Source organism: Manis javanica, chromosome 10 (assembly GCF_040802235.1).
Source record: "Manis javanica isolate MJ-LG chromosome 10, MJ_LKY, whole genome shotgun sequence".
Taxonomy (NCBI): Eukaryota; Metazoa; Chordata; class Mammalia; order Pholidota; family Manidae; genus Manis; species Manis javanica.
Window position 1 is genome coordinate 78799505 of NC_133165.1, and position 27908 is coordinate 78827412.

At 46.8% G+C, this 27908-nt stretch overlaps 1 protein-coding gene across 3 annotated transcripts; it reads right to left on the minus strand.

Annotated features, from left to right (window-relative positions):
- Positions 1 to 126: 126 nt before the first annotated feature.
- KIF5A (kinesin family member 5A) lies at positions 127 to 27839 on the minus strand. 3 transcript variants are annotated; one of them, XM_017680839.3, is made up of 29 exons: positions 27450 to 27839; positions 17573 to 17660; positions 17406 to 17479; positions 16896 to 17000; positions 16596 to 16644; positions 16134 to 16189; positions 15802 to 15889; positions 15395 to 15519; positions 14780 to 14884; positions 14476 to 14624; positions 14223 to 14371; positions 13752 to 13927; positions 12914 to 12982; positions 12335 to 12541; positions 11889 to 12035; positions 11116 to 11304; positions 10660 to 10777; positions 10232 to 10296; positions 10009 to 10115; positions 9536 to 9637; positions 8962 to 9022; positions 8644 to 8715; positions 8392 to 8499; positions 5269 to 5485; positions 4880 to 5033; positions 4486 to 4568; positions 4059 to 4086; positions 3482 to 3599; positions 127 to 2424 (listed from the first exon to the last, which is right to left on the minus strand). In XM_017680839.3, the coding sequence occupies exons 1-28, from the start codon at positions 27576 to 27578 to the stop codon at positions 3521 to 3523; spliced, it is 3099 nt and encodes a 1032-aa protein (XP_017536328.1). In that variant the 5' UTR covers positions 27579 to 27839; the 3' UTR covers positions 127 to 2424; positions 3482 to 3520. The 3 variants fall into 3 exon arrangements, with proteins under 3 accessions (XP_017536328.1, XP_017536329.1, XP_017536330.1); XM_017680840.3 differs by having other exon boundaries at positions 10009 to 10118; positions 27450 to 27837; XM_017680841.3 differs by having other exon boundaries at positions 8392 to 8496; positions 10009 to 10118; positions 27450 to 27835.
- Positions 27840 to 27908: the final 69 nt, after the last annotated feature.

The following is a 27908-nucleotide window of genomic DNA, read 5'->3' on the forward strand; positions in this document are numbered from 1 at the left end:
TCATTGGGGGAAAAAAACCCTATGTGTGAATACAGAGAAAATATCTGGAAGGATATATACCACACATCAGATGCAGCGAAGCGAGTGAGATAGGGAAGGGAACAAAGATTTACACCACCACAGTCATCATTTAATTTATTTTATTTTAAAGGTATTTATATACACCAAATAAATACACACTGGGGTTTGTGCAGTTTGGTTTGTCTTCCACGCTGGCATGCAACATTTTGGCAGATGTGAGTGGGCAGGCCAGGTGCCCCTGGCTCTGAAAGGGCCTTGGTGAGGGGTGGGGATGGGGGAAGAGGAGTGAAGCATCTGGTAACGGCTCTGTGTGTGTGTTCTTATTTATGTAAGTGAATTATATTTCCCTTACATCTTGCTGAAGAGAAAGCTGTTCCTTCTGTCACCTCTCTCCTCATCTGCCCTACACCTTCACATTTTCTTATGTGTTTTAAAAGAATCATTTGGTGGCAAGATTACATAAAGCCCACTGCATTCTTAGGTGCCCTGCTGGCAAATATTAGCACAAGTCTACAGCAGAACAGGTATCTGTCTTCCTCTCTGACTGGGTCTGAAGATGGTCTGGTTAGGCTACCCACCATTTCCCATTTCACTAGGAGTAGTGGGCTTGGGGCAGGGGCAAAGGGATTGAATGCCTTTCCTTGGGGCAGTGGTTTTCAAACTGCTCTCTGGAACCCACAGGTTCTGAACTCTTAGGACTGTTCAAAGGCTCCTCAAATAATGGAGCATTTTCCACCAAATAAAGAAAATGCAAACCGCCCAGGTCACTTTAAGTGATTTTTTATATATATCAGGGTTCTGTGTAAGATTTATTTTGAAAAATATTTGACTATCACCGCCTTGGAATATCAGCGCACACACCCCTTCAGGTATGTTTTTCCCTGTATTTCTCTTTAATTGCTAAAAGGGGCCCAACAGGTAAAGGGAGAAGGGACTTTTTCTCTTGAAGGAGTCATGGGCCAGTACAGCCTGTGTTTACCAGCTGACACAATGAGCTTTCCTTCCGGACTTGGAAGCTAGGTGATGGTTACCCTGCTGCTGAGGGATCCTGTTCTTCCATCTTGGATAAGACTGGGTATCTGGCCCAGTCTTTCCTTCTTGACTTTGCTGGCTTGTGACCTCCACTCTCCATCCCTGCAGTTACCTGGAAAACCACCTTAGCACCATTTGGAAGGAAGGGATGTCTAAAACCAAAACAATAGTCCCATCAATTACATGGGGTGAGGGGTGCTGGGAGAGGAGCCCCCCTGGGGAAGCCTGTGGGTTCCTTCACCTCTGGAAAATCTTCACTGCCCTGTCTTTAAAGTGCATTTAATGCCAGATAGGGACATTATGGAAGGAGTTCAAAAAAATTTTTTAATGTATATTTGGGAAAAGCCAGGCTTTAGCTTGAAAGGAGGTATATCTTGAGATAGATATTTTGCTAATGAACTGGAAGCCCCAAACCGAAAGGTGGAAATGAGAAGAACACGCAACCCAATATAGGACAGAGAAAGGGATCCAGCTCATCACTGTGTCAGAAAAACTTAGGAATTTCTCAGCTTGTTCACCCCACACCTAAAGAAGCTTTCATTTGACCACATTTGCCTAGTAACTATCACCATGGACAGACGAGCAACCATTTGACAGACTGTTGGAAGGATCTGCCTCCTCAATTTTTCCAAATATTTCAAATATTCTAAAGTAGCTCTAGGTTCTGGTCATGAGCTCGGGGGTACAGAATATCAAAAGGCATATTGATGAGGAAAAGAAATGGTTCCTTGAGCAATCCAGGTTCGCAGTCATCCAGGGGGAACAGGAAGAGAGAGGCAAAAGGCAGACTATGGAGGGCAGAGGGTCACACCTGGAATCCCCCAGTTTGGGTGAGGGGTATATAAAGAAAATTCTAGTATAATTTAGCAGTCCTCCCAGTTTACCCAACTCTGTGTTGTGTGGGAAAGAAGAAGGAGGAACAGTCTATTTCTGTATCTTCTTATGATGCTAAGACATGCTTCTGCTTAAGGCTCTGTGTGTGTGTGCATGTGTGTATGAGTGTGTGAATGAGAAGGATCACAGCCCTCTTGCTCCTGTTTTCCCTTTTATCATCTCCGTGACTAACACCACTCAGTGTGAAGACACGTGTATGAGAGAAAGAAGAAACACTCACCCTCCTCCTATTTCCCCAAATGAGGAGGGAATACTATGCTTAGAAATTGCTAAATACATCTTCAGATATTTAGAGAATAAGACAGAGAGAAGAGAGAGACATAGCAGCAGCTTCTGATATATAGGTTCAGAATACAATGAAATACAGAGGACAAGAAGACATCAAACAGTACGTTCAACAAGGGTCAGGGGGAGTTAGTATCAGAGACCACAGGTTTGCAGCATGCTGAGAGAAGAGGCCTCAGTCCCTCTTAGAAACTGGGGAAGAAAGAGAAACAGGTTGTGAGGAACACCCCTGCAGTCCAGCCACTGAACAGGAACAGGGTGGCACTTGTGCCAACTTTGGTTTACAGCCCTGTTCCTTTAAGAACAACCACCGGACACCACCCTTCCAGTCTCTGCTCCTCCACCCTACACCTTCCCTAAGTCTTCTTTACCCATCCCTCCTTCTTGGCTTCTTGTGCCTGTCTTTCTGCCTGTATGTGCCTAGCCCAACACCCTGAAAAACCCCTAGAGAGGGCTTGGCTTAGGCACAGACCAGTGAGAGACTGGCCATGTTCTGTCATTTCTAGTTCTCCAAGGATCCAACGTGGCCAAAAAACAGGGTCCCAGGGGCCAGTTCTGGTCTGTCAAGCAACCATGCAGATGATACCCAAGGACCAGGAAGGTGCCTGTGCTGCTAGAGGAAAAGACTGGGGACAGAGGTGGAGAAGAGGGGCCTTGGCAGTGGGGACACAAATGTCCTCCTCCACTGAGCAAGATGGAAGGGGAGTGCTAACAAGGCAGCTAGAGAGACAGAAAGTTAGGCCTCCTGGGATATGTTATAAAGCTGACTGCTGACACACTGATATGGAGAGTATAGGATCCAGGTGCAGGAATAAAACATCCCCTTGCCTGGAGATATCCTAGTTCAGTAAATACCTATCCTTCTACAATTACTTTAGAGTGGAGGCAGAGGGAGGGTTGGGATGATCCTCCAAGGTCCCCAGGTATCCTCTACATTCTGTGACCCATGTGTGGCTCTAGATTGACACCACCTCGCGCACTTCTTTTGACAGGTGGCAGTGACCCCTAGTGGCAGAAAGGCAGTACTGTGCTTACTACTATGGGCAAAGAAGAAATAATGGGGCAGGGGGAGGTCAGTGTCCAGAGGACATGGGCTGGCAGGAATGCAGCCCCTGGCAGGGAAAGCAGGCGTGGCGGGACAACTATGCAGTAAAAGTTTTGAGATGATAAAACAGTGGGAGAAACAAAGAGGCTGAGGGCAAGAAAGGAGGCAATCTGAGGCTGGTCAGAGGACGCGGCTTGAAGCTACCTGAAAGTGCAGGTGCACAGCAGTCCTCTGCACGGGAGATTAGCTGGCAGCCGTCTCTTGGTGGAGAGGGAAAAGCTTGGCCTGGTCCTCAGCCTCATAGCCACACGGCAGGTCACTCCTGGGGGAAGAGAGCCAGCACAGTCACAGTGCCTCAGCTCCACATAAGGAGAGTTTGCCGCCACTTTGCTCTTTTCCTGCGTGATGATGAGGAGCAGGAACTATTCACATTGTACAGGAGTACAGGGAAACCAAGGCCGGAGACAAGCAGCTGACTTGTCCAAGGTCACAAAGTTCCCAAGGGTAGGAAGAGAAATCCAGGTCAGCGTGGGTTTGTGGCATTTCCCCCAACCCCCAGAACCAGTTCTGTGGAGAAGCCACAGAAGGGATTGGAGGGGATGGGTGCAGCACTGAGGCAGGGGAATTACTAGACCTCCTGGACAACACAGTGACAGCAGGAATGGTTTTCATGTTCTCCTCCTTCCCTGGAAGGCTCCAGGGAACTTTAAGCAGGGCAGGAGGGAAATCTGAGTCTCTTCTGGTACCACCCAGACAACCCAAGTTGTGGAGATGGATGTACCTATTGTCATTGATATCTGTGGCATTTCCTGTAGAGATCATTGTTGAGAACACAGGTTTAGAAGAAGAAAAAAGATGGCGTTAGAAACAGTCTCCTCAAACCCTCTCTCACCCTTACCCCTTATAGAAAAGGACAACTTTTTGGAGCACAGCTGCTGCGTGGGTCTACGGCACTCTATCTTCAGCTACCCCAAGCTACATGGTTCTTTGAGAAGCAGCATCCCTGGCCCCACATGCAGAACAGGAGGAGGGGAAAGGAAGGGAAGGGTGGGGACAGGCATGGAAACAGGAGGGATCTATTTCTAAAAGTCCATGACCCTGAAGGGATGGGTGGTGTTCAAGTTGTAAGTACAGGTCACTTACTTTGCTTATACTTTTCAAAACTGCCATGGGATCCCCAGGGCTGGCTCCCCGTCATCTTCACTTACCATTGTCCATGTTGGCCTTCTGATAGGAAGCCAAGGGGCCGCCAGAAGATGTGGCCCCACTGCTGGTACAGGAGTTTGCAAAACTGGATGGAGCAGAGAGAGTGGCAGCCTTGGGTACTCACCTCCACTATTCTGAGGACCACTAATCCATGCTTGCCCTCAGGGATGGAGCCATATATCCTCCCATCCCCAGAGAATAGAAGACTGTTAACAAACGTGGGTTACAGGCTGGGAGGACTTTTAGTCATAGGTGTGAATTGAGAAAGGGTTAGAAATGAAGCCACTTAGGAAAAGAATTAAGTCTCACCCAATAAGTGACCCAACCGTATGTCTTATAGGGAGCAGAGAGCCTTGCATTGGGATGGGACCACAGCCCATGCCCATGGCCACTCACTACATATCTGGGGTAGAGCTTGGTGCAGCCTGCAGGTACAAATTCTGGTAGTTCTGGAAGAGGCTGTTGGTGTAACTGATGCACTCAGGACTCCGGGTGCCGTAGGGGTTGGTGGGTGAGGACGCTGGGTAGTGGCCAGGCCGGACAGGTTTGGCTGTGGTAAAGAAAGGAAACCAACCCTGAGGAGGTTATTTGTTACCCTGGTCCCTGAGGTCAGTTAGCTGGAGCTGAACTGAGTTGCTTACATATTTTCCTACGGTGGTGGTAGGGTGAGGTGAATGGGGAGGTGGGTTAAGAACCGGTAGTCTAGTTGCTTGGCACTCAGGAGCTTGCCGAACTCCCCCAGGTGGTAATCCCACCCTGCCTGCTGCCAGCCACTCCCCACTCACCGATCTGGGCAGAATGGCCCCGCTTGCCCGAGCTCTTGTACCGCACAGCCTCCTTGATGCGGTCCACCTCCTGCTGGTACCGGCGCTTGTCCTTCATGGCACCCTCCTTGGCCTCCTTCAGTGCACCCTCCAGGGCCTTAACTCTCTCAGCCGTAGCCCTAAGTCGTTTTTCCAATTTAGGAAGCTCACAACGCAGATCTGCATTGTCACGTACCAGCTGTGGGGGAAGCCCGAGGAGAGAGGCCAAGAAAACGAGAGCAACCGGAGAAAGCCAATGGAGTGTGGGAGTATGGGGTGGGGAGAGAGAACAAAGGAAAACCAAGTCAGGGAATACAGAGACCATGCTGTTTTCTTGAGGCCTCATTCCCTTTTCCTAATTGCTCCTCTGGCCAGTTCTTTTCTTCTCCGTGAGGGAACAGTAGCCAGGCATTAAAAAGTCACATCATAATGTATAGCATAAGGAATATAGTCAAAATATTGTAACAACTTGGTATGGTGATAGCTAGTACCTAGAATTACCATGTATATAAATGTTGAATCACTGTGTTGTACACCTGAAACTAATGTAATATTGTGTGTCAACTACCCTTCAATAAAAAATAATTATCTAAAAAAAAAAAGAAAAAAAACCCCAAATAAACATGGAATAAAAGGCTCAAAGGTTATAAACTAAAATGTTAACAGTGGTTATGGATAGTCAGAATCAGAAGTGACTTGAAAGCTTTTAAGTATTTTTCTGTACTTCCTAAATTTTGCATATTGCCCCTTTATATAATAAAAATATTACAACAACAAAAAAGTCACATCATTTCCTGTGTAGCAAAATGTGCTGACTCTACAGAAGCCCGAAAGCCTTATTACAGTGCCCTGTCCCAGTCTTCTGGCCTAGACTCTCCAACAGCTCACAGCTTGTGTCAAACCAAGAGCCCCAGGGCAGCCATGCAGATGAGGCACCCCCACACCGAGGTGGCCTTGTGGGCAGGAACACAGCAGTGGGCTGGAGGGAGGCTGTGGTACCGAGTGCCAGTTAGGTGCAGTGCAGAGCAAGAGCTGAAGCTAGAATATAGAAGCCCCCGCCTCTGCCCCCACCCACACTCACAGTCAGGGCATCCATAAGAAGGAAAGAAAATGTTGCGTTCTCACAAACATTTGTGCTCATTGCCTGCATATTCAAGGATTTCCTGGGCTGTCCTCCCCATTTAAATTAAGCTAGAGAAGGGTAGCAACTACCCTACAGTCAGAAAAGCCTTCCTGATCTTTTCACGGGGTTTCACTCAACGCCTAGGGGTACCTCGACTGCAAAAGGAGTCAGACTTGAAAGATACCAGGCAAATCAGTGTCACAAGGAATACTGGGAGAAAGGGTAGAGCAGAAACGCTCCCATGCCCCTTTGATTTTGGACAATTTACAGATTATAAACACTGGTTTTCTATGACAATAACCTAGCTTAATTAGTAATAGAGTTGTAGCCCTGGCTGTTAAGATTTTATTAACTGAGAAGTTTCTACATCTCTCTCATTTCTCTTTCTAGTATTTTGTCTGCTGAGATAGGAAATTATGAGGAGTCCTCCATCCTACAGGTGAGTACTTTTTGGTCTTTGGGACTTAGAATCAAAGAGGCAGAGGCTTCAACAAGGGAAGAGGGAACAGCTTACAGTTTCCTGACGTATACCACAATATTGATGAACCTAGAGGACATCGGGCTAAGTGAAACAAACCCATTACAAAAGGACAAATAATGTACAATTCCACTTATCTGAGGTATTTAAAGTAGTCAAAATCACAGAGAAATTAGAATGGGATTGCCAGGGCCTGGGGGAAGGAGGGAATGGGGAGATAGTGATTCATGGGTAAAGAGACTGCAGCCTTACCAGATGAGAATTATGGGATAATGGATGATGGCGATGTTGCACAACATTACAAATGTATCTAATAACACTGAACTGTATGCTTAGAAATAATTAAGGTGCTAACTTTTATGTGTATTTTACCACAAAAAAATAATGGGGGGAAAAAGCAAGATGTTGCACATTTGAACACAGAAGGAAAGTGACCACACAGAAATGAAAGTAGAATGGCAATTGATTATAACTGTTTCTTCCCTGGCTTTCAACTTATCCTTAATGTTATTATACTGTTACACTGTTTTATAATAAGCACAGGGGAAAAGATGGTAATAAAGCCCTCTTCAGCCCAAATAAAATAAGTAAACTCTGCAGACTATCACTGGGCCACAGTTCTGGAATTTTTTTTTTCATCATAAAGAGAAAAAAAACAAGTTCTGCCAAGTATATACTATCTCTGCTGGGCATTGAACTGGGGAGAAAAGAAACTTAAGCTCTAGTTTAGCAAGAATATGAGTTCAAAGAATATTTTAAGGTGGACTTGAAAGGAAGGGAATGAAGTATAGGTTAGGGTTTATTTTACGAACCAGTTCAAAGAGCTAGCTGACAAGACTGTTGCACCTGTCTTCAAGGCTCAGATATTTGGCACTAGTGAGGGCGCTCCTGCTTTATACTCACCAAACATCTCCTGTTCTGACTCCTTTGGACTGCCCCTCCACCTCCCTACCCCCTACCCTTGAAACCCAGTCATCCACCTAAGGAACCTCAGCAGCAAGAAGGGGACAGAGAAGCGGCAACTCAATACGCAAGAGTTTTGGCGGCCCCAACCAGGGCAGGACTGGGCCATCGGGAGGGCATCATTTAATTTCCATGCATGCCTGCCCCAGGCCTAGGCACATGGAGTAATCCTCATCAGAGAAAGCCTAACGTCCCTGGCCACTTCTTGTCCCGCTGCTTCCTAACCCTGGCTCAAGTCTGACCGGTGTTCCTGGTGCACAGCTACAGCTCCATGCCTCTGAAACCTCCATCAGTTTCAAACTCTCCCTCCAACTCCACAGGCCTGGGGCATTTCATGCTGAGCAGAGGCAGGCTGGGAACTCTGAGAAAGGGGAACAGGCATGGAACAAACAAGTAAAAGTGGAACCCAAGGTGGCATAAGGAAAGGATCAGGAGGAAAGGTAAAAGGAAAGAGGAAGCTGACTTCCCTAAATCCAAGGGACCCCCGAAGGCTAAGCATCTGGCCTTAAGAGTTCTCTTCTCCACCACCCCATACTTGTACCTGTTTGTGAACCTTTGTAAGCTGTTCCAGGTTGTTCTCAAGAAAGGAAATCTTCTGCTTTTGGGAGTGAATCCCCCCACTGTCCTCGGGCTCCATTTCTGCACTCTGCTTAAAGACAGAGGGAAAGATGTGGCTGTCCTGAGGCCAAACAGGGCCCACTGAGACCGGGCCAAGCCAAACCCACTGAAGGCCACTGGAGAGACCTGAGGATAGGAGAATCGGGGGCTGAGAAGACCCTGAGATGGCACTCACTTTCTTGACTCGAGTCGTGACGTCTTGAACGAACAGTTTGCGAAGGTTGTGCAGGGTCTGGAGTTCCCGGGCCTGGAAAGAATAATGGAAAATTGGGGGCAAATACCAGGTCAGCCTTCTGGCTCTGAAATTACTGGAACTGTCTGTCTACCTAGTCAAATAAGTCATTTATCCTTTGGAAAAGGACGAGTCCTGATTATGGCACAGACTGGTTTTGTATAAGGGCAGGGGGAATGAGGTTAGGAAGACATCAGGGGTGGGGGAATAAATGAAGTCCCCCCACGCCCTGTTAACTTGGCACAGAAGGAAACCACTCACAACTGTTTCCTCCAGGCCCTTGAGGTCCTGCTTGGACTGTTCATGTCGCTCGTACAGAAATCTGGAGGAAGAGGAAAACAGAAGACTCCCTCAGGACTCTCCTTCCTCCCTGTCTCCTCCCTCTCCATTCCTTTGAACTGTATTTTACTATTATTTACTGTACAAGTTACTCATGTTCACTATGCAGAAATTAGAAAACAAAAGATGAGTTTCACAAAAAGCCTGTGAATCTACCACTACAGTCAAACCATCAACATTCTAGTGTCCATCTTGCCAGAAACTTTCTTCTAGGCATGTATATCCCACAGAAATGTTATGGGGTCTTATCATTCACACCAGTTTGTAACCTGCTTTTTATACTTAAGAGACCGTCACAGACATTGTTCTGTGTCAGCTAATATTCAACAGAGGTCATTTCTGGAAGGCCCTGTCTTTTTCCTCCCCCATCCCGTCATATTAGTCTTTGGATGCACTTGCTTCCTGTGGTCACCATATTCACAGCGACCTTGCATCCTGCCCTGCGGGTGTGTCTGAGCCTGTGTGGCCCCAGGTTTGCAGGCGGCCTGTCACTCACGTCAGCTCCTGCAGTTTGATGCTCTTCTCGTGTTCCTCATTCTTCAGCTTCTCATGGTCAGCCTGAAGCTTCTCTAGCTCTAACTGGAGCTTCTGGTTCAGGCTGTGGAAGGCGAGCAGGTATGGAAGTGAAGAAAAAGAAAAGATGAGAAAAGGGAAGACCCACTCCTCAAACACTCTCCTTCCTGTACACATGAGCCCAATTAGGACCCAGATTTCCCATCGGATACCAGAGGCAGACTTGGGCCACTTTTTCCATGGCAGAATAAGGAACCCTGATCTATCTCATCCTGGAGCCTCAAGGATAGGAACTAGTCCTTACTCCCCATACCTCCTGCGGTTAGGCTGCAAGGTCCTGTCTTGTTGGGGGAGTGACACATGGCAGTGAAAGAACTGGATCCTGGGCCAAGAGGGAGCATGTGTGTGGGTGCAGCGAGGCGAGAACAGGGGCTGGAGCCACCTTAGGATGCTTACTCTTTGAGTTCATCAATGGTCTTTTGCTTCTCATTGATCTCGTCCCGGAGCCGGGCCAGCTGCCGGTGGTGGGCCTCACGGTGACTCTCCATCTGCAGCTCCAGGGCCTTCTGCCAACAACCCACCCCAAGCTCAGAACCAGGCTCCCAGACACCAGCTCACTGAGGGCCAGTGCAGCAGGCCCTGGCCACACCCCAGTCATCCCCACACCTTCCCCACTCGCCTTCACTTCATCGGCATCCTGTGTGTCTGGCTCCTTGTCCTTCAGGGCCACTTCATTCACAGTTTCTTAGGGAAAGAGGGAAGACAGCTTATATCATGCCTATATCTTCCAGAAAGAACTTAATATTGTGACCAGAGCTCCAGGCAGGGCAGGGGACATCTGCCCAGAAAGGGCCCTCAGGGATGTTCTTCTGGGTTGGGACAGGTCAATTTGACATAGCAGGGACAGAACAGTGGAGGGTTTATGGTTTACACACAATAAGCTATATGCAAAAGCCTGCTGAAGAGCCTGAAGCTGGCCTGCATTTCAGTCCAATGCACTGGGTGAGTGTGCTGTGGTGTTTCTTCTGATGTCTGAGCTTTCCTTCCCTGCCTGTTCTGGGGTCTCAGGTCCCAGGACGGTGCCTTGGAGGTTTAAGAAGGCCTCACCCTGGGCCTGGAGCCTGGCCAGCTCCTCACTCAGGGAGTCGTAGCACTCTTCCAGGTGCCGCTTCTTTAGCTCCACACCCTGCATGTACTCCGTCAGTGAGCGGATCTTGGCCTCATGCTGGTGGGGGAAGGGGCGGTAAGAGGAGCACATTGGCATGAAGGACACACTCCAGGCAGCACAGGCTTCTGCAAACCCCAGCTCTCCTCCCAGGCCTCCCCTCCTGCTCTGCCTGCCTGAAGAGGCAGGGGTCAGGGGTCACACCTCTTTAGGTCCCATGAGCTCAGAGGGCAGTACCCTCTGAATCTCCACTGCTCTAGTCTGGCCTCTCCCCTGCTCCCCCCAGCTCTTCTGCCCTGGAATTCAGCTGACCCGAGACCCTTGACATAAACATGGGCAAAAGGAAATTTATCCTATAAGCAGAGTCACCCTCTCTCCTCTCTCCCCACAGCATTCACCTGGGAGATAAGGAGCTGGCAGGATGAGAGCTCGCGCCCAGTCACTTCCATCTTGCGATGACATTCAACCTGGAGGTTCTCCAGTTGCCGGCACCGCTTGACCACAGACTTGACTTCTGATTTGATTTTGCTGATGTAGAGTCGGGCCACAGTGAACTCCTCCTCGATGGCGCCGCTGATTTCCACTGGCTGTGGGCAGGGAAAGGAGGGAACAGATACTTCTCTGCTTCAGGGAGCCTGTATCCACTCCCTTCCACTCAGCCTACCCCACCCCCCACACCCAACACACACACACACATACACGGCAACTTAGGGGCAACAACCGTATTTTTCTCAACAACTTTTAGCAGCTATCAGCTGGCATTTGATACTAAATCCCTCTAATGTGCGCTGAATGGTGCAATTCCAACAGTCACCCTCTTCTATCTGACAGCAATACGATTTTCTTTTGTAGTCAAAGTGATCTGCTTGATCAGCCAGATGGGTCACTGCCAACCTATAGATGTGCATATATCATTCCTGACTGTGCCCACCTCCAAATCCTGCTAATGCACATCTCCACTGCTTCCTTACTCAGCATCCTTTGGGAGGTATATTTTCAGTTGAGTCTATATAAAATACTGCTTGTTTTCCTATGTCTAGTTTGAAGGCTTGTTTCCCAGATCTTTGGCCCACCCCTCTCAGTCTCCCTGAGGGCCTGGATTGTCCTGCCTTGCATCTCCTATCCGTGCCCAGAATAAGAGCCACCTGAACAAGGCTTCTTCTCCACTCACCAGCTTAATCTCCCCGTTGCCCACGATGACACTGAACTCACTCAGGTCCTTCATCAGTCCATTCAGCACCTCAGCAATTCGTTTTCGCTGGTGTCCACTGACCTCCTGTAGCCGCTGCAGCTCAGACTCCAGAGACAGCATGGTGGCCTGCGGACAGCCCCTTGGGTCATCCCATTACCACCTTCCTGCCCTCCTCCCCAGCCCAGGCAGAGGCCTCTCCCTTTGTGCATGACCTTGAGTACTGCTATAAGCTCTATAGAAGCTACTGGAAGAGAGAGGGGTCAGGAGGGCAAAGGGCAGTGACAGGATGGGGGAAGGTCTCACATCATACTGAACAGCAGTGCAAAGCTGTAAACATGATGCAGCCCCTTCAGGAAGCAGAGGCCCCTTCGGACGTGGCTGACATTCAAAGGCAGGGAGCTCTTGGACGCCAAGTGGCCACTCACCACCTTCTGAGATAGCTCATCCACCAGAAGCTGGTTCTGCTGGCTCTTTTCCTCCACTTCCTGGGACTTCTGGTCATAGTTCACAGCTAGCTCCTCCAGGGCCTGCAGCACTTCCTTCACCTCATCTTTAGCAGCATCATTCTCTGACTGCAGGTGGCTCAGCTCCCGCTGGACCTTCTCATTGTCTCCTCGAGTGGATACCAGCAGCTTCAAGGGAGAGACAAGGCATATGTGAGGGAGTCTGCCACCAGTGGCCACCTCTGTGGCCCCGTGATCTGAGGAAGCTGAGCCCCCCACCCAGGCAGGGCTCCAGGAGAGAGACAAGGACCAAGGCAAGAGTCAAGAGGAAGGAGGCTTTAGGCTTCATAGAAATAGGGCAGCTGAGTGGAGAAGCACCTAGACTCCAAAACCTGTGCTTTAAGCAAAGCCCTAATTGAGTCCCCAGATTCCAGAGTTTTAGGGGGTGACTAACCCCAAGGAGAATGCCCTTTCTTCCAACTGATTGTAAAAGGTCTGCCTGATCCCTTCATGGGTGAAAACACACCCCCTCTTCCAGTGTCCTGCCCTCCTTTCCATTACCTCTTCTTGGTCCAGCATCTGATGCTTGAGCTTCTCTATAAGCTGACTCTGCTGGTTGATCTCATCATCCTGTTGGAGGCAGGGTGGGGAGTGAAGGAAAGCTGCCCCTTCCCCTCTAGACTGGAGGGGATGGGGTTGGGGTACAGCTAGGGTCCCAATAAAAATCCAGATAGTTTAGGCTTTGACTTAGAAACCCCATATCCTGAAAAGAGGTCTTTTCCTTGGCTTCTTTCCTCGACTCCTGCCCTCACTTTTAAATTCCTTTCTTCCCAGAAGTTGGTATAACCTTGACAATACATGGCAAAAGCCTTTAAATGTTCATATCCTTTCATCTATAAACCCTACCCTAGCACTGCGTTCTAATCAAATCATTCCAAAGCAAAGTCTTATATACAAGAGGCAAAGAGAGTCACCTCAGAGTTATTTGTAATGTGAAAACCAAATGATCAAAAGCAAAAACACTAGAAGCCTGGTAATAAATAAATGGCTAACTACATTTTGATAAACGGACTGTTAGGCAGCCATTTCAAAGTATTTTTAAGAAGTGCTGTTAACAAAGCAGGAAATTGCTCTTCATATAATGTGAATGATAAAAGTCAGATTCGAAGTCATATATATATATATAGTGTATCTCAATTGCATGGTATCTGCATGAAGAAAAGCAAAATGCTAATAGTGTCATTTCTGAATGGTGGCGTAATAGGTGATTTAAGTTTTCTTCTATATATTTGTGTTTATCTTCCATATTTCCAAATAGCATTTATACCTTTCAAACTCAGAAAAAGGCAGCAAAATCTACTTCTTTTATCCCTCACTCCTCACGCCTGGCTGATCTCACCTTGTCATCGAGCTGCTTGTAGAGGCGGCGGATCTCCTCCTCATATTTCTGCCGCTCCTCTGGTGCGATGCGCACCACGATGGATGAATTGTCATTCACAGGCGTCTCCTCACAGAGCTCAGCTCCCAGGGCTGCATCCTCCCCAACCAGGCGCTCAGTCTCAGGTACATTCTCCCCTGACGAAGGGGCAGGACAAGGTGAGGGACGGAGAAGAGGAAGCTGTACCCACCCTCACTCCATAGGCCAAGACCTCCAGGCCTCCATCTCCCTTGCCAAGTGGAACTTCAACCTTTTCAGGGGTGAAGTATCAGAAGGGTACTCAGCTCCTGCCCCCCTTCACTCTACTGCACCCCTCCAGAAACACAGCTCTTCTTGGAGATGGGCCGGCCCTTAAAGCCCACCCCATGCAGGGCTCTCTCTGGCTCCCTGAGCTGCGCCTTCTCCTGCCACCTCCCACAAGCCCTCTCTAACCGCCACGCCACCGGCTCAGCTCTGCCTCCAGCTTTGCAATGGTCTCCTTCTGAGTCTTTGTCTTCTCCTTCTCCTTCTCGTATTTCTTCTTCCACTGCTCAGCAGTCAACTCTAGATTCACTGAGGCAGTGTTCTTAATGGTCTTTGCCCTGGGTGAAGAGAACAAAGAGATGAATGCTCCCTGAAGGCTTGCCTGACACAGGGGAGAGAGCAGCAGGGGTGTGAGCAGAGGGCTGGGGACCCTGCCACCGACCGCTGTCCGAACATCAGGGTGGACTTGGTCTCTGCATCATTGTAGCTGGAAGGCGAACAGCAGATGAACATAGTTGTCCGGCAGTTTCCTCCCAGAGAGTCCTGGAGAATCCGTGTCATTTTGCTGTCACGATATGGAACATAGCTTTTCTGGGGGAAGAGGGAGACCATGAATCAGGAAAATAAATTCAACAGGAGAATCAGGAAGGGTAGTGGTGCCCATTAGGGACTGAGCGTCCATGATGGGGCATAATGAGAGTGTGGTATCAGGAGAACGGGTGGACCAGGGCCTAAGGGAAGCTCACAGTGCCCTCAGCCAGCGCAGAGATCACGTTCCCCAGGGCTGACAGGGATTTGTTGATGTTCTTTGCCTCGTCCAGCACAGCTCCCTCCGCTCCAGTCTTGCTGACCTGTCAGGGCATTAAAGGATCGAGTGTGTCATGAGCAGCTGCAAAGGAAAAGGCTCTCCCTGCCTCTCCTCCACTTAGGGGGGCTCAATAGGATGGGAGGAGACAGGGAAAGAGGACAGAGAAGGCTCTCTTCTGCCTGTATCCCTAAACTCTCCTGCCATAGGCCACCCCCTCTCACCTACATATTATACATATTACATGATCCCACACAGATGAAATGTCCAGAAAGGCAAATGCATAGAGATGAAAAGTGGATTACTGGTTGCCAGGGGCCAGGGAAGGAGAGAAGAGGGAGGAACTGTTAACAGGTGAAGAAAATGTCCTGGCCTTAGTGATGATGGTTGCACAACCTTCCAAACATTCTTTAAAAACCATTTAATTGTACACTTTAAAACGGTGAACTTTATGGTCTGTGAATTGTATCTCAATGAAAAAGCTATTTGATTTTTAAAAAAGCCCCCCGCCAGGCTTCCTTCTCTGCCACACCCCACCACCCACAGGACCCCCAACCTTCTCGCTCCCTGCCAGGTCCACTAGATACAGCTTCCCGCTAAGCTTCTGCTCTGTCTCCATATTCTCCTGCTTAATGTTGATGAGGAAGATGCTATGGCTTCGGGAGCTGTGTTCATTCATGTCTGCAGGAGCAAAGGAAAACCAGTTACAGTGCCAGTGCCAGCGGAACTGATGCCCTCCGCGCCCAGCTTCCGCGACTGCTGCCCCCACCCACGGAGACATGAGGGGCCCACCAGACTGGCCCCACCACTCCATCTCCTGGGCCACAGGGCCTTGCAGACAAGACTGACCTCCTCTTCTGGAGGACACAGGCTTCCCTTGCTCACTTTCAAGTCCCTTAGCCTCAGAGGGCAGAGAGGAGAGACAGTCCCCCACATTCAAGAGCCCCTGAGATTCCCACTCACTGGTGACAGCCACATGACGATTCGATTTCCCCTCATCAATCACATCTAAAATCTCCTCCGGGCTGGACACAAAGCGCTCAGTACAGCCCTGCAGGGGGCAGATGGATAGTGACCCGTAAAGTTCGACCTGCAAATTGAGTTACCTGCACACTGGCCAAATGACCTTTCAAGACAGTGTTTTTTCCAAGCACCCAGACTCTCCTCAGCCCCTTGGCATGTCTCACTCCTCCAGGTTAACCACCTCTAATTTCTGTGTCACTGGTCTAGCCTCCTCTTACACCCATATGCTTAAAATACTAACCCCATCTGGATGCCCCTAGCCCCACTCTCACCTTGACAAATGGCACCCGGTTCTTGTCCTCATGCACAGACAGATTGGTCTTGGTCACTGAATCAAGACAGTGCAGGGTAAGCAAAGTCAACACTTCCGCCCTCAACCCTGTACCCTGTAGTCCACCCACATAGTGGCCTCTTCTATTGAAAAAGGGAGGAAGATGTCCCTGTGAAGCCTAAAGTCCCTGCACACATTGAAGACTCAGTTTCTTCTCCAGGATTCCAGCCCCAGGGATCCAGCTCATCTCAGCCTGTTTATACATAGGCCTGGGCATCTAAGCTCATCTCCTGACCCTTTAGTTTTTGGAAACCTTGGTGGGTGGGAGCAAGGGACACACTATGAGTGAGTGTGCCCTCTGCACCTCTTGCTAAACAGTTCCTGACCCCAAAGGCAATGTGATCTCTCTTTCCCTTGCCCTCCTCACACCCACACCCACCCACTGGGGTTAAACACCACTCACCATCCAGAAGGTCACGAATTTTGTCCAGGTAAATCTCAAAGTAAGAAACCTGATTAAGGAGAAAGGAAGAGTATGAAGAAAAGAGGGCCTATCTTGGATCTGACACCGGGACCGTGAGCTAATGTGATCCACTCAAACCATGGTAGTGGGAGGGGAAGGGCAGAAGAGAATATCTTGTTGGAGAACAGAGGTAACGGTAGGGGAAAATAAGTTGGGGCACCCAGGACCTCAGTGGGCTTATACCAGATCTTCCCCTCCCAGTCCCCATCTGAGGACACCTAGCTGTCATGCCCTAACTACCTTGATGTGGAACTCGAGGTTCTCATCCATGGAGTAGATGTGGTTGAAGATGTCTCGGGCAATTCGAGGAATGATTCCCATCAGCTGGGGGTCATGCAGCTTTCCCTGGGGAGTAAGAGTGTCCCAGAATGAGGCTGGGGCTCAGGAAGACTGAGACAACGCAAGAGGTATGCAGGTGGACACAAAGGTAATGGTCACTGAGGAGACCATCCTAAGGTCGGAGCCAGTCACCACCATGTCTACCTTTCAGTGGAAGGAGGAAAGAACTGAGTAGCTCTTGGGACTTACATTGCTGTTGCTTTTTCAGATCAGAAGAAAACTGGAATAATGGGAAGGAGGGTAAACTGCAGTATGCTGAAGGGATTCCATTCCACTTTCACTGTAATATTGCCCCTCAGCTCATCCTTAGACCAGGCAAACCGTGATGCCTAGATCTTCCCCCAGTGAGGTTCCTTGGCCTCCCATTACCACTGCCAACTCCCACACCATCGTGGAAGTCAGAACCCTCACCTCCATGGTATGTGTCTTCCCTGAGGATGTCTGACCATAAGCAAAAATGGTGCCATTGTAGCCAGCAAGGACATCTGGAAGAAATGACAGAGAAGGAACACTGGTGGGGAGAAGTCGGGTAGGGAATGGGGAGCCTGGAAAGCACATTCTAAAAATCCACCCATTACCTTTGACAATCTGCATGGCACATGCATGATAAACTTGCTCCTGAGTCGTGTTTGGAGGGAATACACGGTCAAAGACATATGGCTTCCCCTGAGTGGAGATAAAAGATGGCAGACATCAGCAGGCAGGGGGTGAAAAAGAAAGGCTGTGGCCCCTTTCATCAGGCTGAGAGGGCAGACACTCTCCAACCCCCTGTATGTGTGGCTGAGCATGGGGATGAGGGAAATGAGTGGGAGAGAGGAGCAAAACTCGTGACACCAAGAGTCATGTCCATGCGGTACTATGTCCTTGAAATCATGTTCATGCGGTACTGTGTCTCTCCCTGTGAGCTTGTGTGTGATGATTTATCACTCCACTATCCCAGGCCCTCTCCCTGAGAACCAAACAGGAGAAGACAACAAGGCCACCGGCAATGGAGAGGAAAGAACAATTTGTTGATATTAAAAATCTAAGTTTAAAAATACCTTCTTCAACAGATCCATGCATATCAATATGTAAAGATCTTCAAGATACATTAAGTGAAAGATGCAAATTAGGGACATAGGTATACTATGTTCCCTATCATGCAAATGAAAAATATACATATACTGAACAGCTGAGCTGTTGTAGAAACATTCACTCTCTGTAAAAAGAATATATGAAATTAGAAATGTGGATCTCCCTTTTAAAGAATCAGTTTTAAATAAAGAGAAACTGAGGTAAATCACTTAGACCTACAAGTACTTTGTAATTCAGGTCATATGTTATTAATCATGTGTGCTGGTAGGAAGGCTAAAAATACAAAATACAACCCAGGGAGCCAAAGAATGAATGTATTTGCTATCCAATCATATTGAAGGGAAGATCTCTGCTAAGATGAAATGAGACTATGCTTGTTCTCCATCATAAGTTTCTCAGTTGTGTTTTCCTGCCATTCAGTATAAAGTGACTATGACTTAGCTGTTGAATTGTTTTGCTACAGAGCCTGTCTTTATCCAGTGGAAATGTAAACCTCTAAGTCTATGAACACCAAAGTTTGGGAGACACATTCTAACTAATTAAGGGAAGTTATAAAACAACCAGAGCTGGAGATGTGGCTCTGGGTATATTTACAGTATTGTATCACATATATAGTGAATTTTTTCTAGAAGGAATTATACAAAAATATTAAGAGTGGTTACTTTGGGGAGAAACTGGAAGAAAGGAGACTTTCATTTTTCATTTTGTATCCTGGATTTGTTTACATTTTTAGACCATGTACAAGTATTCTTTTTTTCTTTTAATGTGAAAGAGCATGAGACAATAGTGCATTATTGTGTTTCTTTTTTACTTCTTTGCACAAAGGAAAATTAATATTTTTTAATATTTAAAAGATTTGCAAAAAAAATCTGGGTTATGAAAAAAATCTACCTGAAATATTAAACTGGTCTCTCTGTGGGAAAAGCCTCTGAAGCCCAAAAAAGAGAATCTACAACAAGAAAGAAGCTGTGAAGGCACTCACTACAATGGAGTACTGTAAACTGGTAGAGCCTTTCTGGAGGACAATTCTATTAAATATTTAAATATCCATACTATTTGACTCTGTACCAGTGATTCCAGTGCTAGGAATTCATTTTAAAACACTTGCTTAATCATGTCAGGATATGTATAGAAGGATGTTCATGGCAACCCTCTGTATTAAAGAAAAACAAGAAACATCCATCAATAAGATGTTATGATCCCTCCATACTCTACCTCTGTTAAAATGAGTGAGGTAGGTTTACATATATTTGACATGTCCAAGATAGATTATGTCACAAAATAAAAACAATGTGTACAATGTGATTATATGTTTAACAAAGCATATGGATATAGTGGCCTTAGAAAGAAGATGTGGAACACTATACACAGAACTGTTAATGGTATTATCAACTAGAGAACAGAATGACAGGAACTTATGCTTACTACATTTTTTTTCTGTGATATTTAAATGATATACAGGGACAACATACTACTTTTAGATGTAAAAAATAAAATATTACAGATGATGTTAAAGAAATTTATGTAATGACATGACAAGGTATACACAAAATACTGTTAAGCAAAAGAAGTGATTCCATTTCTGTTAACAAAACATATTATGTATATGTATATGTGTACCTTGTTTAGAAAAACACATCAATAGTGATTATCCTTGGACAGTAGGATTTTAGGAGTTTCTGCTTTTTTAGATTTAAAATTTCCCTAAAATTAAAATACATGAGAAAAATAAGAAAATTTGAAGTTCTTTAAACAAAGATATAAACATTCCTACTATATCAAGAACTCTCATAAATTAGTAACAAATAGGTAAAAGTAAACAAAAAAAATGGACAAGAGCTAAGTACCAACAACAGAAGAAACACAAATGTTCAGTAACATAAAGATGTTCAACATTTGTGAAGAAAAGGAAACTAAAACACCACCACCATTTTTTACCTACCAAATTGGAAAACAAAAACTTAACTGTAATACCTAGTGTAGATAAGGGATCAGTGAGGTATAATTTCCTAGAAGTGAGCATCCTCATTCTTTTCTGACAGGACATTAAAACAACTTTTATGGAAACAATTGTCTTGAATTGTACATACCCATTGACTCTGATATTCTACTTCCAAGAATTCACACTGTGGAAATACTTGTAGCAAATATTTAGCTACAAGAATTTTATAATCACAATGCTTATAATAAGGAGAAATTGAAAACAACTAAGGGAGTAACATTTAGGGGACTGGTTAACATAAGGAATTGGTTAAATGATGATATGTGCATATTTTGATGCTTTGTGCTATTTAAAATGATGTTACAATAGAATATCGATAAATCTAAAAAATGTGCTGAGTGAAAAAAACCACACAAAAGAGTACATGCATACTGTATTATTTCCTTTATATGAAGCTCAAGAACAGACAAAACTTATCTGTAGAGATAGAAGTCAAAATAGTGGTTGCCTGGGGGTGATACTGACAGGAAGGGGACACAAGGAAATTTTCAGAGGTGATAAAAATGTTCTAGATCTCAGTTTGAGGTGGTTACAGGGGTGCCAAAATATGTCATAAAGTTCACTGAGCTGTTTACATAGGATTTGTGCACACACTGTATGTAAATTATACCTGTGCTATCATAAAATGATGTTATAATGGCTCTTAAAATATGAATTGATGTACGTCACTGTTAAAAAGAGAAATACACATTAAGACTATAAAATACCATTTAACCTATCAAAGTGGCCAAAACAAAGTAGTTTGATGATTTTGGAAGAATTACATTGGCGAGAGCATGTATCAGCTGGGTCCAACTCCATGAAAGGCAATTTGGAACTAGCTCTTAAATTTTTTAATGCATATGCCTTATGACCTCCACTTGCAAAAATGTATCCTATAGACATACTTCACATATGCAAAATATATACACAGACAAGGTCATTCAGTTGTTTGTAATAGCAAATGATTAAGACAATCCTGAATGTCCACCAATAAGGACCTGATTAAAGAAATCACAGCACAGCTGTACAACAAGTTATGCAGTTGTTAAAAAGAATGAGATCTAGCTTTACATGCTGATGTGGAAGTATCCCCAAGACTCATTGTTAAGTTAAAAAAAAAAACAAACAAGGTGCAGAACAGTATGTATTGTATGCTACCATTTGTTTAAAAAAAAACAGCACATGCTTGTGTATATGTATTTGATTGTAAATATATATATATTTGCTTTTGGAAGGATCCACAAAAACTGGTAAAAAGGTTGTGTTCTGAAAGGGAAATTGGGTAGAAAAGAAGGTTAGGAAGGAGGCTTGCTTTTCATTGTATACCTTTAAATGGCATTTGAATTTTGTCACATGTGCATGTAAGACTTGTTCAAAAATTAAACTTTTTTAAAAATAAAGTTATGTAAAATATTTAATGATGGTAAAATAGTCATTATAGTGAAAGGATAGGTTATAAAACAATATATAGTTTATGATATACTTTTATCAAAATTAATATAAGTATATATGGAGAGAAAACCCACTGGAAACAAATACAACAACTGTTAACAGTATTTTTCTTGGGGTGGTGGGATTTCAAGGGATTTTTAGTTTCTTTGATTTTAACTTTGTCAACTATTAAAATACATTGTAATCAGATCATGTTTAATATTATTAAAGAAAAAAGCTACCTAGATCTTTTTTTAAAATATTTGAGTGAATTTATGGGTTATTCATAGGACTTTTGTGACTTTTTCATCCTTTCTAACTGAACAGTTTATCATTACATTTCGTTACAAAGAATAAAATCCCTATTACATAGAATAAAATCATTCACTGTTACAATTAATGGATTTAAAGTGCCACTGATGCCTCTTCTCCTCAGTGGTAATATCTTCTTGTATTTTACTTTTTAACTGAACCTCTGGAATTATAATCTAATTCAATGTTTCTCCCATCCAGTGGCCAAGAAACAGAAACAAACAAACCATGGCTCTCTCAGGCCAATGGTTCTCAGATCTTCACCAGTGTTGATTATTCATGCTTCTTGAAGCCAAGCGGTGTGCAGCCAAAGCGGATTAAATATAACATTTCAAGCCAATGCCCCGCCCTTCTTCCCTTTTGGGAACAAGGGCACCAACATGGACACACACACACAGAGTTACAGGATTCCAGAGAAGGTTGTAGATACTTCAAAATGAAGGGTGCTCTCCAAGTGCAGAAGGCAATTATTGTCTGAGGAACCCCGTTTCCACAGCCTAGGCTGGGAAGAAGGAAGAGAGCAGAGAGGGAGGAAGGGTGGCATTCTCAGTACTGTGAAGATAAAAGATATCCATGAGCTAAAAATGGGTGCACTTGGTAATCTTCTGAGCAGAGACATGGAATATCATTTCAGGGGTTCTGAGAAGACCTGCTACCACTCCCCTACTTGCATCTGGGTTCTTAAATGCCAAATCTCGTTCTTTCTTTTCTTTTCTCTTCTCTTCTCTTCTCTTCTCTTCTCTTCTCTTCTCCTTCCTTTCTTTCTTTCTCTTTCCTTCCTTCCTTCCTTCCTTCCTTCCTTCCTTCCTTCCTTCCTTCCTTCCTTCCTTCCTTCCTTCCTTCCTTCCTTCCTTTCTCTCTTTCCCTCTTTCCTTCCTTCCTTCCTTCCTTCCTTCCTTCCTTCCTTCCTTCCTTCCTTCCTTCCTTCCTTCCTTCCTTCCTTCCTCTCTCTCTCTCTCTCTCTCTTTTCTTTCTTTCATATCATTAATCTACAATTACATGAAGAACATTGTTTACTAGGCTCCCCCCTTCACAGTCACTGTCCATCAGCGTAGTAAGATGCTGTAAAGTCACTAGTCTTCTCTGTGTTGAACAGCCCTCCCCGTGCCCCGCCCCCACACTATACATGCTAATCATAATGCCCCCTTGTTCTTTATTTCTTTATGTTAAGATTTTTATTTCTGTTAAGTGTGAAATTCTTTTAATTCTCATTGATCATACAATGTATATTAATTATACATTAGTTTTCTACTTTTTCTGCCTCTAACCTACTCACATGGGAAACACTGGCATCATTTACATCTCTCATGGCACACAATTACTTTGAGTCAGACTGTAGTTTGTTGTGGGGTGGGTGCTTATCAGAATCTGGGGGAGTGTATGTACAGTTAGCAAAAGCCATTTCTGATGCTCACTCCCAAGCCTCTACCCAGACTACTCCACAGCCCACATCACCACCTAGACCAAAACTCCCTCTAAATCTCCAACATCAAGCAGCATACTTGGCCCATAGGATATTCGTTATAAGCATTTGTTGAATAAACACAGATGTTGATGGAGGAAGAGAACAAGAAAATACCACGGACCTGGAAGTTTGGATGAGACAACTAATAAGAGGTGATAATGTTAAGCACTCACAGTTGTGTCAAAGGCTAGCCTGTGGGGAGATGGCATATATAAAATAGTAACATCTAACTCTTTCTGGAAGTTTATGATGTGCCTGTCTCTGTGCTAAGCAGTGATCTATGCATTACTGCATTTAATACTCACAGTAATCCTAGGAGGTAGGTACTACTATTATTCCATTTTATAGATGGAGAAACTGAGGTCCAAAAAGGTAAGGTAGCTTGCCCACTGTCACACTGATAGACATGGTAAAGCATTCTGATTGCAGACTCACAGTGACAAAGTGATCCAAGAACTGATGTGCCAGCACTGCATCAGATCCTTCGCATGGCTTTTCTTTCCCTCCCCCAGATCCATCCCTCAAATTTGGACATTTCTCCAAATGTTTCCTGACAGAACTCAAGCCCTTCATCACTCCCTTTTTCCAAACTCAATCCCATCTTCAGAATTCACCAACCTATTCTCTCTGAGGAACCTCCCTCACCATCTCTACCTCCAGGTAACCCAAGGCCCATAAATTGGGGCAGTGTCAGAGACTGGAACACTTGTTATGTTAGAAGAACTCTGGGAGGCCCTTTACCTTTGAGGAACACCCCCAAGATCCTCTTTCTGTCCCGCCCTCAGCAGCCCAAGCACTCCCATAGCCTTCTCCGGAGACCTTCCTTTCAGTGTCCTGAGCCCAGGGCTCTCTGTACTCCTTTAACCCCACCCAAGCCTCTTTGTTCTCTCCTTGTCCATTTGTGTCTCCCAGCACTTATCTGTGGTTTCCCATTATGTGTGCAGACTAAAACTAACAGGGGGCCTAAAATCAGGGGTCCAGAGACAACCAACCTTTTCAACCCTTAGGGAAGCACTTGAAAGAGGCTGAACTTCAGAGCACTAGGCTTGATTTCCATGGTGACACTCTTGGGGATTGTTGCTATGGTAATGCTGGAGAGACACTGTCCATGGTGAACATCACCTCCCAGCTCCATTTTCCTTTGTGAGACTCCCCTTACCCCAAAGCCAAGGGGAGACCTGCTCTTCATCTGCAGGTATCAAAGGAATCTGGGGTCACCCCAAACAAAACTGCTCTGCTCCAATAATCCTGCAGTTCCCAGCCTAGCTTTTCCAAATGAGGTACTTGATGGCCCTGAATTTCTGCCTCCTTAAGGACCCACTTCACCACTGGGAGACCTGAGGGAGGTAAAATGTAGTGGATACCTGAATGAATGAGGGAATTGGGGGAGCGAGTGTGTGTGTGCCTTTACTGTCATCCCTCCCATGCCTGGTATAGATGCAGCAGCCCAGACAGCATCTGGGACACCGCCCACCAAGACCAAGGCAGAGAGACACATAAATGGTTCCAGGGAAAAAGTCACAGTGACACAAAGAGCAAAACAAGGTACTCAGCACACACAGCAGTGACCCTGACACCTTCCACTATAACTCAGGCCATTATCTTTAGCTAAGCTCCTTCCCCAGATTCCTGGGAGAAGTCAGGGGAGCGGGGGACGGATAGGCTCACAGAGGTGTCTCTCCAGCTTACTCTCCTACCCTTTGTCAAGCAGAAAACACTGGGGACTCAGAAGCCCAGAGCTCGCTGCAGTGTCACAGAGGCAGAGAGGAGAGCCGTTAGAGACAGGCGCAGGGGCTGGGTTTGCAGCAATGAACCCCTCCCACTTTCACTCTTCCCTCACCTTCCCATCCTGAGGCAGCCTCCTCCACTAATTCCTCAGACAGTTTCCCACACACTGGGTCCCAAATGGAGCTAGGGGAGAAAAGAGGGATGGGATGGGAGATTTCATTTCTTTGTTCGCAAGGTCCCCTCAAAATCACGTCTCCTATAGCCCTCACCCTCCTGAAAGATGAGTGAACAGAAGGCCTGGGAAGGCATGTTCCAAGGACGCTGCCTCAGACAAAATGGCCCCCAGAAGCATTTATCCTGAAGAGAGAGACTGATAGGAAGGGCTACGGCAAGGGAAGATGCAGAGCTAGATAAAGGTATACAGCCCTACAAATACCAGGCAAAGCAGATGAGGAAGGACCAGCTGTGGAGCTAGGATGGCATCTGAACTGGCAGGGACCCCGGGCCTCTCATCACTCCTCCCTCCCCACCCGCCACTGCATCTCTCTGGTTTAGCTCCTTAGCCAGATCAATACCACAACTTCAGCCAACATGCCCCCTGCCCCATGCCCACCCTAAGGATGGCCCAGAGAGCCAAAAGGACTTTGTTCAGACTTATCTGAGAAACTTGAACAAGGAAGCTAGGCTTAAAAGTAGAAGCCTTTGTGGACTTGCTTCCCCTGACCACCTCCCTCCTGTTTCTCAGCCTTTATGTCTCAGAGGAACCACAAGTCCAGCTCTCACAGCAAATGCTTGCTGTCCAGGCTACTCAAACAGGAGTCCCCCAGGGTTAATGCAGGCATTACTTTAGCCTGGCTAGACTGGCCAGACCACAAGGCCTTAGGTCCCTGAGTTTGATACTGCATTTGTTGTTGGGCTCTGCCATGGTGGTCGCTTCTGGGACCGCTGAGGACACAGAGGTCCTCTCTGAGTGAACACACACTCACCTAAGCACACACACAAGGCAAAAACACCCATTTGAGTTTCACGGTGTGGTTAAGAACTGAGCATGGTGACAGACTGGGGCCTCTGGGGACAGGACATGCAAGCAGGCTCTTCCTAAGATCTGTTTACCCAAAGCCCCACTCACATTGATTCAGAAGCCCCAGCTCCCTCTCCTTTTTTCCTTCATTTCTTTCATAAGAATGCCTTGTGCCAAGCACTGTGGATGAAATTTGTGAGAAGTGCCCCTGACCTTGAGGAATATCCTCATGTGTGCCCCTCCCTTCTCAAAGCAGCTAGTTTCCTGGCCCAGCACCCCTCAAGTCCTTCTGGACTCAGCCCCAGATCCTTTCACCACACAATCTACCAGTCCCTACCAACCTTGGAAAGGAAGAGTAGGTGAGGAATTCCCTAAGAGTTCCCTTTGAGCCATCACAGATAAAGGTCCAGCACAAAAATCTGCAAAGGCAGTGTGATACAGGGGAAAATGTAGGAGCTTTGAAGTCACAGATCTAGGTTCAGATCCACGAATTAGCAGTGTGACCTTGAGAAAGTCATTCACCTTCTTTGGGCCTCAATTTCCTTATCTGTAAAATGGAAATATTAATACCTACTTCAGAGTGTTGTTAGAGCATTAAACAATGTATACAGAGTGACAGCATGCAGCAAATATTAGTTCTTAATGAGATCTCCAAGGGTCAGTGCTGTGGTGATGAGGTAGAAGTGGCCTGCTGCTTTTCTGGATCATCAAGGGAAAGAATAAATAAGCAAGTGCTTGTTAGAAGCTCTCGACTTGGTTATTTTTATTTGTTAGGGAGACTTGGAGGGTCTGAAATCTTCTTCCTACAGTACCTGTGAGGAAAAGGCAGACACTGCCTTAGCACCCCAGAGGTTTTCTGTCCCTTCCACCCCCAATTGGGTGTGGCATCAATGTATTTCTTTCTCAGAAAACCCTTCACCAGACCCGTGCCGTCCCCCCAAGTCCTGGCTGTAATTACTTTAGGGGGTGATAGAGGGCTTGGTCCAAGAGTCCTTTCTCATTCATACCTCACAGAAAGCCTGGGCTGGCCACCTCCCATCTAACCCATCCACTAGTCTTCCCCCTCCCTTCCTGAGAGGTGGGGGTAGAGATTTGAGCCAATAACAAAGGGAAGATGCGCTTTCTCTAGGGCAGAGGGAGAACATCGGAAACACAAAGGACTGGCTGTATGGGGTGGAGACGCCGCAGAGAGCAGCAGAGGGGAGTTGGGTCCCTTTGCGAGGACGTGGCCCCCTCCCACTGCGGAGACCTGACCGCCGGGCTGGCCGGGCCACACCCAGCCATCCTGATGCAGGGGAGAGGAGGGGCTGCGGCGAAGAGGACGAAGGAGGAGCGGCCGGGAAGGGGCAGGGGCTGAAACTCGGCGGGGGGGCGCACGGGAGATTCAGCCTTCCGCCCCCTCCCCGAAATTCTCTCCGTGGGCCCGGGGGGCGAACTCACCCCAATAACGACGCTGTCGTCCCCTTGGAAAATGGGGATGAACTTGTCCCCCCGCAGAATCTCGGCCTGGTTCAGAGGCCGAAATCGGCAGAGCACCTTGATGCTGCATTCGTTGTTGGGCTCCGCCATGGTGGTTGCTTCTCGGGCTGCAGGGATGTTCGGTTCTCCGGAGGAGGGTCGCTCAGCTGAAGCCGAGGCGGAGGGCAGGTGCTTGTCTCTGATACCGAGAAGACTGTCGGGGGCGCCCGGGCGAAGGCTAGGGAGCAGGGCTGGGGCGCGCTCCCGACTCCTGCGGCTCCGGGATGCGGGAGTCCGGTGCGTCGGGAGCTCTCAGCGCTCTGCCCCTCCGCCCCTGCGCTGCAGCGCCGCGCTGCGGGCCTGGGCGGGGCGGCGGTCGAGGAGCGGGCGGGGCGTCGTTCGCGGGCGGCCAGCCACCGGGCGGCCACCCCCAGAGGTAGC

Excerpts from the sequence above, each read along its gene's own strand:
- KIF5A (XM_017680840.3), bottom strand. The coding sequence starts at position 27,578 with ATGGCGGAGCCCAACAACGAATGCAGCATCAAGGTGCTCTGCCGATTT. Across the intron at positions 15,890-16,133 it reads ACCGGGTGCCATTTGTCAAG|GGCTGTACTGAGCGCTTTGT; the intron begins GTGAGAGTGGGG and ends TGCCCCCTGCAG. Across the intron at positions 10,297-10,659 it reads GGCCAGGCTCCAGGCCCAGG|AAACTGTGAATGAAGTGGCC; the intron begins GTGAGGCCTTCT and ends TCTTTCCCTAAG.